Genomic DNA, 20,869 nt, shown 5'->3' with positions numbered 1-20,869 from the left:
CGATTTTTGTCCAACTATCTTAATGCTGTCACTTCCCAGGCCTGACACCACAGACACAACGGCAGCTCCAGTCATTATCTCAATCGACAGTAGCTGCTGAGAGCGCAGACACAACTTGAGTGGCCATAACACCCCAATATTCCGTCTCTGGGATAGTAAAGGCTTCCATCCTTCTCCTATGCTGCACTTGGGGATGAGGTGGCTTCCTTATTTTCTCCTTCTAGTTTTCCATCTTGGGGACCACGGCTCTTGGTACTTGTTGTAGTGGTTGTTGTGGTCGTTGTGGTGGTGACTGTAGCTGACGTCGTACTGGTTGTGAAGGCGTCCTCACCATCGGCTTGACTTCACACAGAGGCCTTAGCCTCAGGTGAGGCAGGAATTTTTCCTGGATTGACTCCATAGTATATTCCAGGTGAGTGTGGAGTTCAAGAAGCTTGGTGAGTTTGTTCATCTTCTTTCAGTTGATGAACCAACGACGGATAGCCAGCATGGCGAACGCTTTCGATTTTTATGTGTGAGGCCTGGACGTGAAGGAAAACATTCCCTGTTACTCAAACGTACAACACCCATATTATCACACAAAACATCGAACGCGTGAATCTAAAAGAAACACTCACTCACTTTATTTTACTTAAAAACACTAACTACAAACACAAACACATACAAATTTTAGAAAAGCTACGGAAACGAAGTGCTTTTGGACACACTTCTATTTTTTTCTTTTTTTTTTGTTGTTGTTGATAAAACAAGAAATGAAGTGCTTAAAGACACACTTCTATTTTTAATATATTAACATACAGTTGACAATTGAACTAGTATGTATATTCTGGAGTAGTGCGTAGCCCTGAAAAGATTTTTTTGTGGACAGGGAGGTAAAGCAATTTTTTTTATCGACTAGGATTGTTACCCCGTCTGGCGCCAGGCTTTTCCACAGGAAAGGATATGCTTCGTGGGAAAGTGAAGAACTCTTTCGTGTCTACACGGTAGTCGACAAATCCTCTGTCTGGTTCCTGCTGTTGCTGCTACTGCTGCTGCTGTTGCTGCTACTCTCCCAGCTTCTATAGTTTGTGCTTCTTCGTCCATTCTTCTTTCTCCTTCTTGATTTCCTCTCTGAAGAGCTCTATCAGGTTTTCAGTCTCTTTCAACATATCTTCACGTTCACAAATGACGTCACATCGCTACACCAGGGTTGGACGGTTGGAAATGGTTCCACATTTCCGTTGCGGTACAGGGAGCCCGGAGAGGCAAGGGAAAAAGGTACCCGGTAGCTGGCGCAAACGCACACAGCCATAAAACTTCAGCCGTACATAACCAAATCTAGTCCAGTTATTTAAATGGACAAAAAGAGATACGAACTGTGTGTAAGCCACCTGTGTAATTAATCAAATCCCTGGTCAGACTTATTTACTTAGCTTGGATTATAGAGGTTTTGGTACGAATGTACATGTACCTCTTTTTTATTCTTGCAATGCAGGATATTCAATCACTCCTGGTGGAAGGAATCGGTGCCACCGGTCATGGTACTAAATGCCCCTAACGCCCTGAATGAAAGGCTTTCATGCGTGGAAATGGACCCAACACACGCTCATGTTAACGATAGATGTAATTTCAGTCTGCCATATACTGAGCCAGGTGTCAACCAAAGCAGTATGTGATTGGTCGTCACTTTGACATCACATCAGGACACCTGGGTTTGGACTGGTGGAAATGGTTCCACATTTCCGTCACGGTACATGGTGTCCTGGAGAGGCAAGGAAGGAAGGCATCCAGTAGTAGGCGCAAACGCACAGGGCCCTAAAACGCCAGTCCGTACGTAACCAAATCTAGTCCAGTTATTTAAATGGACAAAAAGATACGAATTGTGTGTAAGCCACCTGTACAATTAATCAAATCCACTAAGTTAAAAAAAATTGAAAATGATTCGTTAAGGAGTTGATATTCAGTCTCTTTGTTAGTGAATACTGGTCAAATATATATATTCCAAAAAAGTTTATAAAATCTCTTAGAATTTACAAGAGTTTCAAAATCGTGTTATAGAAATATTCTATAGACGAATACATATTTCATACACTATATGCTTATGATGCCTTTTGAATGGTTGACAAAATAATGCATTTGCGACTAATACTTCACTGGAATGAGCTTTCCCACCGGATTTGTAATATACTGATAACATCAATTACTCTCAGGAATAAAACTGTTTTATTTGCAAATGTAAAGCCATTGTATAAAAATGTAATTCTGTTTCATTCTGCTTTTTATCAAATAGCTCGTCTTGCTCACACAAAATTAAAAGAGAAATGCCCTAATTAAATAATTAACCGTATTTAATTAAGGCTTCATTAGAGAATATTACATAGTAAAAACTATATTGTAGTCAAATCGAACGGGAAACAAGGAGTCCATTACTGTTTATCAAACCTATCTAATATTTATATTATTTTTCCATATACGCAACATTTTTTATGTATGGTATAAAGTTTAACTAAACTAACCAATATATTATTACTCAAGACGAAAAAAACAATATCTCTCTTCTTAATGTCAATGAACTAGATAAAATATTATCCATTTTGGTGTGAGGTATCTGCAATAGCCCTAAAGAAAATGGACTCTAATATTCTGATAATTAATGATTCAGTCACATTGCCAGTTTCTATTCGAAACGATAAACTGCTTTGATCAAATTAATACGATAGTTAATGCATGCGAGAATACATATTATTAAATACATGCTTCTAAAACCTATCAAAAAGTATTTCTTTAGATTTAAATCGCTATTAGAAATATATTTTAAATGAGGGAATTAGAAATATTTTTAAATGAGGGAAATGAGAATTGTCATAGAAATTGTCAAAGAACTCATTGAGAAACTTCGGCTAAGTGCGACAAAAAGCTTCATTACATCGACAAGATTTGTTCTTATCTGTAGTCATCTAATTATTGCTTAGGACAAAACATATCTGAAAAAATGTGTAACGCTCTTGAAAGATTAGAGATGAGACTAAAGCTGTATTGATGTATATTCAGCTTTTGAGCTATAAGAGTTTTTCAGCTGCTGCAATCAAAAGACTCACCTATGTCGAAAATGGAAAGCATATATATTGGAATCCAGATCCGTTTGTTTCTTTTTTCACACACATTTCAGACTGATGTTGGTAACTAAAGTGTTCTAACAAAGAATGTAACATTTTCTATGAACTAGCCAAGTACCTTATACGTTTACAAAATGGAATTTTAGATAGATTCATTCATTGTGTTGTTTTTTTTCTTCAAATATCGCGTACCTGTTTTTGCTGAAACTATATAAGTTTGGTTCGATTTTGTCGCCTTAACACTTTTTTTTTCAATAACCTTCATAATTACCATAGGAAAAACCTTAAATTATATAAGCGAAATGATGAAATGTCACTTTTTAGAGTAATAAAGTTTCATTTATGGTCACAAAGTCCCAGTTTAAACATATCTTTCACTTCAAATGCATGCACTTTTGTATGTCTGCCAATTGAAACAACTGAATGCTACAAAACAGAAGTTTCTAATCCGGCTATAGCATGACAGATCTTGGTAAAGCTTCCCTTGGGGGGGCGATGACGTCATACACATGTACCGAGTAAAACAAAACAAAATCAATATGCTTTAACGGCCTATCTTTCAATGCATGACAAAATATCATGACAAAATTTTGACAGCTCAAAGTGGTTGATATGATATCGGTTGTGTACACAGTGAACTAGATTCCTAAAGATTAAATAACGTAAACCCTTAGGTACAAGTCAGCCAATTTCAACAATATAGACTCTGATATGTTGTCATATAAGGTGCTGTCAGATAGGAGTCTATGTTTGTTCAACTGAGTAATCTTAACTGCATCGACCTTGACTTTTCGGTGCATCATGTGACGCTTGTTTGGAATTGGTTCCAAGCTTTAATAGAATATATACGGTATATCCCAAACTACGTAAAGATACTAACATGTTTTAATAGAATATATACGGTAGATCCCAAACTAAGTAAAGATACTAACATGTTTTTTTCTTAAGTCTGAACATTTTTCTCTTGGATGTGGATTGGAGCACTACTCTAGACTTCTTATTGGAGCACTACTCTAGACTTTTTATTGGAGCACTAGTCTAGACTTTTTATTGGAGCACTAGTCTAGACTTTTTATTGGAGCACTACTCTAGACTTATTATAGGAGCACTACTCTAGACTTATTATTGGAGTACTACTCTAGACTTTTTATTGGAGCACTACTCTAGACTTTTTATTGGAGCACTACTCTAGACTTATTAGGAGCACTACTCTAGACTTATTATGCAAATGTTTAAGTTATTCAACACATTTAGCATGCTCCACGCAGACTGGTTTGTGGCGTGGTCGTCAGAGGGTTTATTATTTGAGATTGTCACATTTAAAGGTAAACTCCTGCTTACAGGTATATTTATCGAAACTGAAATATGCTTGATGAAAGGTTCAGAAAGAAATTCAGTTCAAGTCGTGATATTTTGTCATGGCACGTATGTCGAGTTGATGATAAGAGGGGCTATATAAACGAATGGTTCCAGAGACATTCAGGTCCAGTATTCCAATCTATATGATCAAAATGAAGAGTGTTATTATCATCGCGGCTCTCATCGGTATATCTTGTCAGGTAAGTAGGGCCAACGTAATGACGCGAAGAACTGGAATCAGAATAGTTATTCAAGTAGACGTAGCAAGTTTATATTCTACACTTGTTTATTTCTGATCATGGTACCTGGTGTCAGATGCAATAGTTATAAAAATATCCCTATTCTTTATTCAGTCGATCTTTTATAAAAAGTTCATACATCTGCAATATAACCAAGAACAGAAGAAGCAAATCTGTTGAACAAGCTTAATGCTACATTAAATTTCGATGCGATCTTTGTTATTTTAATTAGCGGCAAAGTAAATGCTTCTAAACCTTTCTCTGATAAATCTATAATGCTTTGTTAATTTCCTAATATAATCAAGCAATTAAAATAACTAAAATAATCAAAAACTTTTAAGAAGCAACCGTCCACAATAACCTCCTTGCTAATTGCATATTGTTTTCGGAGTGTGAAATGTGGGTGTGGTCGTGGTATTTAACCCTGGGCCTCCATAGTGTTTACCTATATATGTAAATTATCGAATAGTTTCAATTTCCCCCTTGTAGTCCTTGACAAATATAAATAGCAAATAATTGAACCGTTCTATACGGATTGATCCCATGGCTCTGCTTTCGTTGCAGATAGTCACCTATTAAGGGCAGGTGCTGATGTACATTTGTTTGGATTCCTTTGTATAACTGAACGCCGTTAAACCAATGTGCTGAATTGAATTCTTATTCGCAAAGTCATCTTGATATCGCATAAGCTCTGTACTAAATTACTTTTTATAATAAAAATTGAATAGTCACTAAATCATTCTCGATCGAAACAAGCAAAAAAAAACACCCAAAATATAATGCATTTCTGTTGACAGTATCTATGTCTCTAGTGATTTTTCGCCCTATCTTTATTCGCAAAGCACCAGGTCTTTGCTTCGCTAAGTTTCAAATTCTGAAGGAATAAGTGCACAGTTGTTGGAATTTGCCTTTGTTGTTTCTGTTTTTCCTTCTTTCTGCTGAGATGCTTCCTTAACTGCTATTAAACGTTGGAAGATGTTGACATTTTTACGACCAGTTTCATTGAGACACAGTTTATATTTTACTATACACAAAATAGTTTAGTCAGTATGTAGTCAAATCAACAATTTTCAATGAGACTGAAAACCACTGACATGAAACTAAGTTCCCTTTTAATTATACAGCGTATAAGGAACTATACAGAAAGAAGTGGATTCAAGAATAAACAAAACTTACTGCATTGGTAGAATCAATATTTTAAGTGTTAAAAATTAGCAATTTGTTTAATTAATAAACCGTACGTGCTTATATATAGCAACAAAATATGTAAAGCCCATATGAAAAGAAAAAGAGAAGAGAATAAGAAAAGAGGAAAGTAACAAAATAATATTAAGATATAAATGTGTGTATGTTAAATATTCTGTTTCCTTTGTGGAGCTAATCGGCGCGAGATCAGTGAACATATATTTTTGTTTTTAAGTACATTGTATTGTTTCTAGACCAAAATAATGAAGATAGAATAAATGACCGTGTTTAAAATGTGGCTAAATCCTAGTTATTGAAAAAGTTATCTACTGTAATTAAATATAAGAATATTTACTTTAAAAAATAACGACGATGCAGTTTCATCGAGGGATTTGTTTGGTATTTTTGAAAGGATCATGTGTATAGAACATCTCTAGATATTGTTCGCGATGAAACAAAGTAATGAAAGAAAGTATTTCGGACTTACTCTGGGACCGTTTCTACAATATTCAGTTGCAGCGTTTTAAGAATATATGTTGGTTGGAGAACACATATATTTCCTAACGTGCCAGTTGTTCTGTGCCTGACTTAACTCCTTGGAAGACAATCTTGTCTACTGACCATATCACGAGAGAATTTGTTTTCCCTGGTGGTTCTTTCTTGTTACATAGAAGTCTATGTGGATTTGGTGTTCTGACAAAACATAATTATAACAATATTAAATGTGAAAACTTAAGTCGGAAATCTTAACTTAAATCACATTCTACAAATGCCAGATTTATTTTTGTTATGCTTGTGTGTGTGTGTATATATATATATATATATATATATATATATATATATATATATATATATATATAAGATAGAACAATACATAATATATATATATATATATATATATATATATATATATATATATATATATATATATATATATAAGATAGAACAATACATAATCTGAAGTTAAAAAACACGCTATTGTTCCCATCCATATCTTACACTATTTACTTCTGTTGAAAATTATTTTAAATTAGCAGAATTTAATTTTTATTTGCATACTGTTTACATCCTAAGTTCTATATTATGTACTAATTAACCAAAATCTGAAAAAAAATCATTCTTGCCTCTTGGTGTCCGAAGAGTGTCCGAAGAGAAATTCTGTGGAACAAATTAGTCACAATATTCAAAGCTACATGGCATGGATTGACCATTTAACCACTCTCTGTCGTTTTTTTGTTTTTGTGTCTGCGATGTCATGTTTTTATCTTCCGATCCATGTTTTAGGTTGCATGTGTTAAAATTAAATGGTTTTCTTTCAGCAAACATCGCATGCGCCTCACTCGCATGGGCCGCATGTAACACACACCACTCATGAACCGAGCGTACATGAACAGTTTGTCTTCCACTATGATTATCTTACAGTAAGTACTCTCTCTCTCTCTCTCTCTCTCTCTCTCTCTCCAGGCATTGATATAAATAAGGAATAAATATACAAAAGCCACGGATAAATAATGAAATAATGACATAGAAACAAATGCATGCAGGCTGGCGTGAATCTACCCATGCATGCATACACATACATACATACATACATACATACATGGATTCGGCCAAAGTTGGTATGTGAGAAAGCTTGCCAGTAGCTTCTCGTGGTTCTTTCCTGGGTTTTCCTGGGTTCTTCCTCCACCATTAATACTGGCTGCCATGTATAGCCTATCGTGTGCTGAAAAATGGCGTTAAATCCCACAACAACAACATACATGCATGCATACATGCATACATGCGTGCGTGCGTGCGTGCGTACATACGTACGTACATACATACATACATACAAGTAGATAAGCGTACATTAAAAGGGAATAGTATACGGTGAATACAGCCTTTATGAAAAAAATGTACCGCCTACAATTTGCTTTATACATTACATATATATATATATATATATATATATATATATATATATATATATATATATATATATATATATATATATATATATATATTGTTTGCCTTACACTTTCCCTGGACCACTTAGCTGGCCTAGTGGTTAGAGCGTACTCCTAAGATCCGGGCGTGCGGGAGGTCGCGAGTTCGAATTCCAGCCGAATCATCGTTAAGAGGTTAGTGTTAGGATTGGTCGGCATGGTGTCAGAATAATGTGACTGCGTGGGACATCGTGCTACATGTCCGCGGCTAGATGCCTCGGTGCTAGACATGACTATAAACTGCCACACTGCAGACATCGTAGCGATATGGCTGAATAACTGTTAAAGCTACGTTAAATATCCCCAAAACACACACATATACATTTTTTTCCAGCGAATTAAAACGAATTTAAGCTTCGGGTAATTAAACAAAGATGTTTTCCAAACTTTTATCAGATAAAAGAGATTTATGACAGATTTTGAATTTTATTCGAACTACCTGTGTGAAATATTCCGATTATCGCAACATAACGTCTGATTCATGCATTGCCCTGGTTTGTGCATGGAAGGCAATATATAGAATTGTCACTTTGAACTAATCATCACACTATTGTTTATACAGCTGATTCAATCTTTAAACTAATCCAGTCGCAGTCGAATTTTCCGCAGCAAATATCTTTTATCATTTACTGCATAACAATGTCATATTTATTGACCAATCACATGAGTTGTCAAGAATTACAATATAAATGCGTTTATGAAACGTCATTTATCACGTTACGTCATAAACATAAATTTACTTTAATTTATTTCAGTTTCTGTAAATATAATTGTAAACAATTAAATTACCCAGTTTTGGCTTTAGAATTATTACGGGACATAATATCATGGAAAGGCGTAATGTTCGAGACATCCGAATGTACGTCACTGTCGGTTTACTTACTACTTTCTGGCTTTACTGACTTTTGTCATCTGAAAAATAACATGCTGTCATGCTCATAACAATACTATTGCTAGTGAATATAAATGTATCTTTTCAGCTTTTGGTTTGTATCTGAAGTGCTCAAAGACTTTAAATGTCTCATAAATTCCATTTTATGTTATCACTCATTGGAGATCTTTTGTATCTATTATTACATTAACCCAAGAGGGAAATGCCAAAGCATACTGGTCCGTATCTATTACTACATTAATCCAGGGGGAAATGCCAAAGTACACTGGTCCCTTTCTATTACTACGTTACTCCAGGGGGAAATGCCAAAGCAGACTGGTCCGTATCTATTACTACATTACTTCAGGAAAAATGCCAAAGCACACTGGTCCTTATCTATTACTACATTGCTCCAGGGGGAAATGCCAAAGCACACTGGTCCTTATCTATTACTACAAAACTCCAGGGGGAAATGCCAAAGCACACTGTTCCGTATATATCACTACATTACTCCAGGGGGAAATGCCAAAGCACACTGGTCCGTATCTATCACTACATTGCTCCAGGAAAAATGCCAAAGCACACTGGTCCTTATCTATTACTACATTGCTCCAGGGGGAAATGCCAAAGCACACTGGTCCCTATCTATTACTACATTAATCCAGGGGGAAATGCCAAGGCACACTGGTCCGTATCTATCACTACCTTGTTCCAGGGAAAAATGCCAAACACACTGGTCCGTATCTATTACTACATTACTCCAGGCGGAAGTACCAAAGCACACTGGTCCGTATCTATCACTACATTGCTGCAGGGGAAAATGCCAAATCACACTGGTCCGTATCTATCACTAGATTACTCCAGTGGGGAATGCAGATATGTTTAGAGATCAACCATTTCATGGCGATAGGAGGCAGGGATAGAGACCTCTTGTGTTTTGTTTTCTTCTTTAATTTATTTAAACAAGAACTAATTATGTCTGGTTGAAACGATAATCACAGTCCCACTCCCCATCCCATCCACCCACCCAGCCCCAATATGAAATGGTTTGTACCTTACATTTGATTCAATTTTGGATCAAGCAAGCAATATTACATTGTTAAGAAAGATGTTGTCCTTAGTAACTGAATGCTGACACGAAACCTGACGTAATGGTCAACTTTCCATGTGTTTTACTGAGGTTTTAAAAAGTTGGGAAAATGAAGATTCAAATATATTAATATTATCATGAAAGGAAAAATAAACATTCTTCAAAGTACAGGAGGAGAAGAAAACGAAAGGAAAGGTGCATTTCTTTGGCATTACGCCACTGCATGGAGACAACTCAAAAAGTGCACGTTTCGTGCTAAAACGGCAGAAATATATGCTGATTTAAGGTTAGTCCTTTCTTAATTTATTATCTATTTTGCATGAACAGATTTTTTTTAAAAGAATAAAATTTTGTTCATACACACAAAGATCTACTCCATTGTAATTAAAACATCACTGATTCTGAAGTAAAGATACATGTGTGCACGAATCACGTGATTGTATAGTCTAAATTATTTATTCTTACTTACAGCATAAGATGCTAGTAATCAGCAGCCATATCTGTTACATCTTTACCTTGAGTGACCAGGAGAAAATAGACGTTCACACTGACGCTGGCATGACGGCTCTGGAGGTAACATAAATTGTTACCTTTTAACTAGCTTCTAAGGTCATCCAAAATAAGCGTTGATATTTCATTTGCCGATGATAGTTGGAGATTTTGGAAGTATATTTTTGTTAAATAAGTCATAGAAAAACCGAAACATAAAGATTTTAACGGATAACCGCAGGCTTGGTACCTGGTCTTTCTGACCACCTCATCATATCGTCGGTGATTATATATGAAGTGAAAGATTCAGACCATACATACATACATACATACATACATATATACATACATACATACGAACATACATACATACATACATACATACATACGAACATACATACATGCATACATAAATACATATGCGTGGTCTACATTTTTTATTCTATTGTTTTCTTCAGGCCAAACTCCTACCAATGATAGATTCCACTACCAAAACTGAGGTACAGATGTCCGCCTTGGACCATCACCTTCAGCAAATATGTGGGAAAGGAATTTTGCATTACTACACATTTGCTTAAATGTTGTTCTTCAATAAATGAACTGATTATTCGATTAGCACTTTTATTTCGAGATATCTGTTCTTTATATATATTCGAAACTTTAATACATTCATCCATCCATTCGTGTTAATGGGGCCCCGAGTGGCCGAATGGTCTAAAGTGCTCTCCGTTACGGATCACTGATATATGAGAAAGCTTGCCAGTAGCTTCTCGTGGGTCGGTGGTTCTTTCCGGGGTTTTCCCTGGTTCTTTCCTCCACCATTAATACTGGCCGCCATGTATAGCCTATCGTGTGCTGAAAAATGTTGTTAAACCCAAGAACAATTACAACAAATCCCTGTTGATAAATACGTATGTTCAAATATTGTCCAATGCGTGCATACACTCGCACACAAAAACAGCAGATCCATTTCTAATGTCAAAACCTTAAATATCGATTTAAAAGTCAAGATGTCCTATTTAGTTCAATAATATACTGGTGAAATTCAAGATGCATGTTTGACTGCTCCGGTGGCAAAGCGGTTAGAGCGTACGCCTCGGATACGGGAGGTCGCGCGTTCTAATCCCTCACATCAAATTAAAAGTCTTTATATCTTGAAAACTGTGTAATTTATTCTAATCCCGGCCGAGTCATACCAAAAATTTATAAAAATAGTATTTACAGCTACCTCGCTATGCACTCAGCATTAAGATGCTAGTGTTAGGATTAGTTGGTCTGGTGTAGGAATAATGTGACGGGATGGGAACATCGTGCTACATGTCTGCGGCTAGATGACCCAGAGATACAAAGTTCCACATTGTAGATATCGTAGCGATATGAATGAAAAATAGTTAAAGCTACCTTAAAAATCCAAATCATAAACACACCAGATGTATGTTCCCGCCAGTTTCATAAATTTACAACACGTACTAAGTAAAAGAATGATGAAGTATTTGCATGCAGCCTTTAAAACCTCACCCTTGGAAAGACGTATAGACTATTCCACTAACCTTTGGGAAGAAGTCGACTGTTCCTCTAACTCCTTGGAACAAAGTAGGCTGTTGCGCTAACCAATTTATACGAAAATTCTATAAAATCAGCGACCTTGTTTTTGACTAAAAAGGTAATATCTTTTTTATGGAGAAAAAAATTTGTAATTTTTAGTTGAACAAATTCTAGAATTCTATATCATTAAATTATATATTTTTCAAGATATAAAGACTTAATTTGATATGCTATGTAGTAAAAGTTGTCAAGGTGCCCCGCTCGCATTTATTCATTCGTTCAAGCAATACCGTCTAGACTCGGTTACATTATGATGTACACCTGGCTAATAAATAAGAATTAGATAGTGATTCTTTGTAACTTGGGGGAAAACAGTTTTGTACTTGATGACTTTGATTATGTTTCATAGTCGCAAATTAAGCTTCACAGTCAACAGGTCAATACAGCATATATTCCAAGCGCTGAGAGTAATTAACTAATTGCGCACAAGTTACAAATAAACACTCAGATGGCCTAAGTGGTTAGAGCATCCGCTTCGGATGCTGAAGTTCACGGGTTCGATCTCCCGCCATACCAAAGACTTATAAAATTAATACTAGCAGCTCTCTCGCTTGGCGCTCAGCATTAGCAGGCTGGTGTTAGGACATGTTGGCCTGGGTATCAGGATAATGTGAACGGGTGGGACATGATGCTACATGTCTGCGGCATCATCATAAACTGCCACAATGCAGACATTGAAGTTACTCTAAAATTCCAAATCACACACAGAGAGAGAGAGAGAGAGAGAGAGAGAGAGAGAGAGAGGCCTTAAAACGTTCAAGATGAACTGTAATGATCCAAAACATAGTCTAGTAAATCTTAACAAATGATATATCAATTATTAGATATAGTGTTCTTGTATCCTTTCTATCACGAGTTGTATCCCTTTCAAAATGACACAATCTCCAGTGTTTTAAGTCATGTCCCTAAAAATATAATTACAAGGTTAATACTATAAACCATATGAACCACATTCAATGAGCCTAGAACGTGAAGGTTAATACTATAAACTATCTGAACCACATTCAATGAGCCTAGAACGTGAAGGTTAATACTATAAACCATATCAACCACATCCATTGAGCTTTGAACGTGAAGGTTAATACTATAAACCATCTGAACCACATCCAATGAGCCTTGAACGTGAAGGTTAATACTTTAAACCATCTGAACCACATTCAATGAGCCTTGAACGCGAAGGTTAATACTGTAAACCATATGAACCACATCTAATGAGCTTTGAACGTGAAGGTTAATACTATAAACCATATGAACCACATCCAATGAACCTTGAACGTGAAGGTTAATACTATAAACCATATGAACCACATCCAATGAACCTTGAACGTGAAGGTTAATACTTTAAACCATCTGAATCACATCCAATGAGCCTTGAACGTGAAGGTTAATACTATAAACCATCTGAACCACATCCAATGAACTTTGAACGTGAAGGTTAATACTATAAACCATCTGAACCACATCCAATGAACTTTGAACGTGAAGGTTAATACTTTAAACCATCTGAACCACATCCAATGAGATTTGACCGTGAAGGTTAATACTATAAACCATATGAACCACATCCAATGAGATTTGACCGTGACGTTAATACTATCAACCATATGAACCACGTTCAATGAGATTTGAACGTGAAGGTTAATACTTTAAACCATCTGAACCACATCCAATGAGATTTGACCGTGAAGGTTAATACTATAAACCATATGAACCACATCCAATGAGATTTGACCGTGACGTTAATACTATCAACCATATGAACCACGTTCAATGAGATTTGAACGTGAAGGTTAATACTATAAACCATATGAACCACATCCAATGAGATTTGACCGTGACGTTAATACTATCAACCATATGAACCACGTTCAATGAGATTTGAACGTGAAGATTAATACTATAAACCATATGAACCACATCCAGTAAGATTTGACCGTGACGTTAATACTATCAACCATATGAACCACGTTCAATGAGATCCGAACGTGAAGGTTAATGCTATAAACCATATGAACCACATCCAGTAAGATTTGACCGTGACGTTAATACTATCAACCATATGAACGACGTTTAATGAGATTTGAACGTGAAGGTTAATACTATAAACCATCTGAACCACATCCAATGAGCCTTGAACGTGAAGATTAATGCTATAAACCATATGAACCACATCCAATGAGATTTGAACGTGAAGGTTAATGCTATAAACAATATGAACCACGTCCAATGAGATTTGAACTTGAAGGTTAATACTACAGACCATATGAACCACATCCAATGAGATTTTGAATGTAAAGGTTAATACTATAAACCACCTGAAACACATCCAATGAGCCTTGGACGTGTTCAATTTTTCTGAGAATTTCAGATGAATTTGCTCAAGGTGTATATTTATTGCGGGTCCCACTCTGCTGTTATATTTTTATTTTATTTTTATTTATAATTTAATTTTTTTAAATTTATTTTGGAGGGAGGATTAAGTAGAAAATATTACTAACCTTCGAAGTTACATCAACGTTAGTAGTAAAATGTTTCGAGTGAGGGACAGATATAGGGGTCATACAGGAAATCCTATGTTAATTTGTCCCATAGTTTTTGCATGAGAGTGACACATGACGCTCAAATATGACACTTGGGGGATCAAATATGACACTTGGGATCAAATAAGGCACTTGGGAGCCAAAAGTGTGTCAAGGGTCAAAATGGATAGTTGGGGGGGTCAAAAGCGTTTCTATGGTCAAAAGTAGTACTTTGAGGTCAAAATTGTTTACAGAGTCGAATAGGAAAGATAATGTGATTTTCATTTTAAAAACACACACACACAGGCAAAGCATACATTTGTGGTTTAGTGTTGTGATGTGTTTTGGGTGTATAACGTAGCTTCAACAAATTTTCAGTCATATCGCTACTATGTCTGCAATGTGGCTGTTTATAGTGATGTCTAGCACTGGGACATCATGCCGCAGTAATGTAGCATGATGTCACACCCAGTCACTTTATCCTGACACCAGTCCTAACACGAACCTCTTAATGCAGAGCGGCAAGTGCGGTAGCTGTTTTGTACCATTTTTGTGATTTAGTTTTAGTTTTTGTCACAAGAGACCATAAAACAAAAACAAGCACACTCACACACAAAACACAAAGATAAAACATATTTTTTCTTCTCTTATAAGAACCCAAGCTTCATCCAGATAAGTTTCCAAGTTTTCTTATTAACCCATATTCATCCTTTCAGATATTGATATGTTAGCTGTTATACACATCAATACCCATATTCATCCTTTCATATATTGATTTGTTAACTGTTATACACATCAATACCCATATTCATCCTTTCATATATTGATTTGTTAACTGTTATACACATCAATACCCATATTCATCCTTTCAGATATTGATTTGTTAACTGATATACACATCAATACCGATATTCTTCCCTTCAGGTCTTGATCTGTTAACTATTACACACATGAATGCTCACTAAGCATAAGCTCTGTAATGTTTTCTGTCAGGCATAACAAGAGATTAAATGTTCTTGTTCTGGCCATCTCGACAACATGTCTGTCTCTTTGTCTTTCTCTTCTGTAGTTTTTCTTTTTCTTTCTTGTTTTGGTTCAATGTCATCTTCGTCACCCATCTCCAAAGACTCCCCGTGTTCCAAAAGATGGTTCGTATTCTTCAATATATGTTTATAGCCTTGAATCACGTCTCATAAGCTGCTGAGTTCCATAGTATTCTCAAATTCTCCAAGATGTCATTCACCGTGATGGCTAGAGCGTCTGTAAACTTATTGGCCGGATTTTATAGGATGAAAATGACCCTTCTCGCTTGCTTGGTCAGAAGTGAAATCAAAGACCCACAAAGCATATCGTCTTGCTTAATCTTCGTTCTAAATGCAGTGGCCGCTATTAGTAACTGACCCATGGCTTCATGAAGGTACAAGTAAAATCTCAAGTATTTTTTCTGTGAAATGTTACGTTTGAGGGGTCTAGCATCCATGGTCTCGCCATCTCAGGAGACTTCTATCTTGGACACGGTAGTGTTTAAAATCAAAAGGATTTGGATCGTGGTCTCCTTTGTGGGCTTCATCGCTGACGATACCGATGATTAAACGTTTGGGGAACTGTCCCTAGAAAAGATGACCTACAACCTTGAATCGGAAACCAGAAACACTGGTAAAGGTTTTCACTTCTGCTAGTCGTATCGGATTTTTGGCTGTCGTTCTGCTTAAAGTGTGATTGATGTCGTTTCCCACTTTGAAAAACAATTCGACCTGAGGCTTCTTCAATTATGGTTTTCTAATGGTTAGCACGAGCCTTCAAATGGAACACGGTCCTGCTTCGACTCAGTCTCAGACGGAAATCCACTCTGTTCAATAAATACTTGTCCAAATGCAAGCGATCTATCAGTTATAAACTGCACTCCTGTTTGATTTTGATTCGACTGTCCTGAAATTTTTCATTTTGAGGATTGTCATCTCCATCTGCAATAAGCGCTGTGTCACTGGACTTTTCCAGTGTGTCAGGTTTCCATACCACGGAAGCATCCAGCTGTGTGTTAATGACTTATTTCCCGTACGTCAAGAGATTTTCTAAGTTCACTCGGTAAGGGTAAGTATCAATACTACTGCTGACCAGTTTGGTATACAGGTACACATCCACTTCGATAAAAACGAATACATGAAATTATTGACGGCAGCTACTCTGCTGTCATTTTTGAGAACTTTGACTTTCAGGTTCAATTAGGTGTTATTTAGATCGATGTAATCTTCGGCCTGTCTTTTGATTTCGAATTCGATAGGAGCCGTGGTAGTCAAAGACGACCCAGCATGAAATTATACCCATTGGGAAACTTTTATCATCGTCACGGTAGAAGGAATTTAAATTAGATCCAGTTCTGAATGAAACAATCCGAAAAATCTAGGTACATCTATTGTTTAATCAAATACGCCCAGTTCTCTGGCTGTTCTTTTCTTAGTCTTTCTCGCAACGTGTTGATGAGCTGTGAAGGGGTTTCAACTTTTCTTTCTTCCATATCCTTGCTGAGACGTGAAAGAAGAAGGATTTACTTGGTCAGCAGCAGCCGTCCTCATCATAAGCAGCGATGGCAGAATGCACTTTGAAAGTGATGACTCCCAGTAACGGTACGGCTGTATTTCCCACCAAGTTGTGCTCCACTACACTGGAGTACACAAACATCAAATTCATTCGTTCTTTAAATTAGAGAGACCGCTCCGGTGGCCTAGTGGTTAGAGCGTCCGCCTCGAATACGGGAGGTCGTGGGTTCGATCCCCGGCCGAGTCATACCAATGACTTACAAAAATTGTACTAACAGCTGCCTCGTTTGGCGCTCATCATTAAGAGGTTAGTGCTAGGACTAGTGGGCCTGGTGTCAGGATAATGTGAATGGGTGGGACATCATGCAACAGGTCTGCTGCATGATGCCCCAGTGCTAGACATCACTATAAACTGTTATACTGCAGACATCGTAACGATATGACTGAAAAAGTGTTCAAGCTACGTTACAAATCCAAATTACACAAACACGCACGCACACACACACACACACACACACACACATACACTTTTCATTAGATAGCTTGACGAAAATACTTGAAGAATTGCGCGTTGATCTGAATTTCTTTCTTGTTAGCCATACTAGACACTCAATCCAAAATACAGGACAAAAAGTAATCGACAGGGTTCTGTGCATTCTTAAAATGCACGTGCAGACGATGAGACACAGCACTACATCTTGAGAAGTTTATTATGTTTCTCCTGTGTTTTGCCAAATTGTTCGTTGAACATAGAGGCAATCACTTCCACAATATGTCTAGCATTAAAATAATATCCTACAGGAGTTTTTAGGTCATAAGCAAGCAATTGAGGATCTTGACGTGATGGTATTTTGAATTCGCAAGCAAGAGGATCGTTTCTGTTCATCTTTTCTTGCACTTGTTCGTTCAGTATTTCGACCACGAAAGTGTTTTGATTTTCGATGATTTTCAGGCCTTCAGTAGGGCTTCTGCCAAAAAGACTTCTCAGTGTGCTTCTCGAATAAAGTAAATGGCCTGGTGTAATTTGGTCGTGAAACAACATAAGGCGTTGTTGAGAAACATATCCATTAACTGTCACTGTCACTGGGTAGATTTAAATAAAATTGGTTATTCATATTTCGACGGTTCTGCTTTTGGAGGAGTCGCTCGATGTCAAAGAAGTTTTCCTAAATGTGTCAAAAAAGGTCTATAGTTGCTGTGGTTCTTTAGATTATGCAGGTGACTGGCCGAAATGCTACCATTTCACTGAAGGATTGGGAAGAAGGTAACCGATGTAAGTGCTGAATAAAATGTTCCATAATTGTTTCTTTTTGTAAACTCACATTGGCGATGGCGGCCCCGATATCATAATACACCACAACTATTTGACAGAACAAGACGATTTGCGTTTTAGGCACACATTCTACACATTACATCCCAAATGGTTCCTTTTTGTAGATCTTGAAGAGAAAAACTCTGAGAAGGAACATTCGCTGCTGTGTTGAGCTTCATAGTGGTCATTTCCTTGTATAGTCAATGACTTGCGAACGGCAGTCCAAGAATCAAAACTCTGGGATACCATTTTCAATGCACTTTTACTTCTTTCAGTCAGCTTTTGTCTACTTTATAAGTTCTTAGATTGAAAATGCTATCGATATCGAACTTCTTTTTAATTAACTAGTTATCACTCGCGCAAGTACAATGTCCCTTTGAACACTTTACCGTTTTTGTCTTCCGATTCATAAACGTGAGGATGGAGGTCACGCACTTGTCCAGAGACACGAAACAACGCAATGGTTGAGTTAGGTAAATAGCCTTTGTCAAAGGTGCGTTTCCTTTTCCCTATGCGTACCCAGTCTCGTATCGTTTTCAGTCCACGTTTATTGGAGGCAGAATGGATGTTCCAAACACGAGATCAAATACATCCATGTCGTCGTCGGGGGTGACTTCTTCGAGCATGAATCCTATACTCAGATGGTAAGATTGATTATAAGCTCTGACCTGACGCGATAACACATTCGATGTACTTTTAAAGTGTACTGAACACATTCCACGACACTAACTTAGATTTCAGGATAATCGATAGTAAACAAAATGTCTCTTTGTTTAATCGTTTTTAGAATGCTTGGTTCAGAAATATGTGCCTTGTTCTGTTTGCCATCGAAAGGGGTGACGACAGTTTTGTTTCAACAACACTGTTAAAGCTCGTATTAATTTGGAACTCGTTTTGGAAATTAGGCACGACCTAAGCGATGTTCCCATAAAGAGTCGAAAACACGAAACAAATATTTGTTGCCGCGATTGAACGTGTCCAACTTAGAAACATCGGGTAAATCAGCTTGCTGGTAATTTGCGTCGAATGTGTTTGTCTAACGTTTAATTCGCATGTTCTTGTTACCATCGTTGCACCCGCGGTTAAAGTACATTTTTTAATTTGGCTTGGACAGAACAATACAACTTTCTGAACTCCTATGTAAACTGCAGGATGAGCAGAATTGTAGTAAACGCTAGCTAAAATAGTTATCCATGAGGACTTTCTGCAATAGGTCACCCACTGTTTACCTATGTTAGGTTTGGATTCATCGGGTTTGAGACTGCTTGGCGTGTCCGGTGGGCCACAGGAGTAGGAGGCGAGTTGATGGTGGTAAAAGTGTCACTTATTTCTTTGCTTTTATTTTAACTTAGGGCTTCCCTTCTTTATATTATACTTCTGCCAAAGACGGGGTGGCAGCATCTTTTTGACCCAAACTTTAATTTCTTCTCGTTGGGTAGTAGGGGAAAGTGTCGAAAATAACATTGCAATTTTACTAGGCATGGGAGGCGATGAAGTTTGAAACACGTCTCGTGTTCCCTCTACTTCATCTCTCATCCTTGTATCCGCGTCTGTCCTGATCACTAGGGTTGATTGGCTTTTCATTAACGCCTTGAAATATTTCAGAGTTGGTTTAGTTGTTCGTCTAAAGCTTTCGAGTGAAATCACGGTACAAACATGGCATCGCTTTTATGTCGGTAGTAGTAGAAAAGCCTCATTGTTACTTCTTCGATGATGTCGCAAGATACGGCATCGATATGATCGCAAGGCACAACATTGCACTCGAGTTCCACATTGAACTTGTGTCTCTCGCTTAATTCTTGCAATGTTGAATGATTCGTCATTCTAGATTGGCGATTGTGATGACAATGAAATGTCGGTCTTGGACGTCTTCGCCTTTTTATACTTGACTTTCGAGGGTTTTTTTATTCCTGTATAACGATACTATCGTCACTAAGGTGCGGTCACAAATGTACCGTAGTGTGATCGGGGGGAGGTCATAGTAAGGTAAGGACCGTGTGGACAGCTTTCGGTATGTTCCAGGACAGCTGAATCTTTATAGATACATAGAACAATATGATCACAACTGAGCCGCTGTACTCCGTATCCCTGTCCGTCATCTGGTCCCGAGCAGACAAATCCTAGCTAAAATGATGGGAGTAGGTAATCCTGTACCATCCATATGCCATTTATCAAATGTGTTCAGTCGACTGGCAGGAATACATAAATTTTTTATTCTTTTGAACTAGAAGTCTGTAGTGGGTCCTTTAATCGGTTTTTGCTGTATCAAAGTCATCATTCTTCTTGGTGGAACCTTTCTTTCCCGTACGGTAAAGTGTTGCGGTCTGGAGGCCGCACTCCGTTCTGGTACACTACGTTTGGTACTGCGAATGTCGTCCGTCAATAACACTGTGCGTGGCAAGCTGCTTTCTGGAGCGGAAACGTGAATCATTGGTCAAATTAAACTAATTTGTGGATTGCTTGATCAGTTGAATTTCGTCAGTGACTTTGGAGGTTGTTAATTCTGTGGGCGTACTAAACTCGATCTGAACGGTGAAGTCAAACTGTTTTGATGGATGGTGAGTCTCAAATGATCGTCTTTGT

At 37.3% G+C, this 20,869-nt stretch overlaps 1 protein-coding gene across 1 annotated transcript; it reads left to right on the top strand.

Moving 5' to 3' along the window:
* The first annotated feature begins 4,524 nt into the window (after nt 1-4,524).
* LOC149789526 (uncharacterized) lies at nt 4,525-10,928 on the top strand. Its single transcript, XM_089973295.1, has 4 exons — nt 4,525-4,654; nt 7,198-7,299; nt 10,296-10,397; nt 10,772-10,928. Exons 1-4 carry the CDS (start codon nt 4,559-4,561, stop codon nt 10,889-10,891), a joined length of 420 nt encoding a protein of 139 aa, XP_089829421.1. The 5' UTR covers nt 4,525-4,558; the 3' UTR covers nt 10,892-10,928.
* The last annotated feature ends 9,941 nt before the right edge of the window (nt 10,929-20,869 follow it).

This window comes from Sinohyriopsis cumingii, chromosome 10, assembly GCF_028554795.1.
Source record: "Sinohyriopsis cumingii isolate HCF-2022 chromosome 10, ASM2855479v2, whole genome shotgun sequence".
Lineage (NCBI taxonomy): Eukaryota > Metazoa > Mollusca > Bivalvia > Unionida > Unionidae > Sinohyriopsis > Sinohyriopsis cumingii.
The sequence above is the reverse complement of the archived record's forward strand: the minus strand, read 5'-3'. Positions and strand labels throughout refer to the sequence as shown.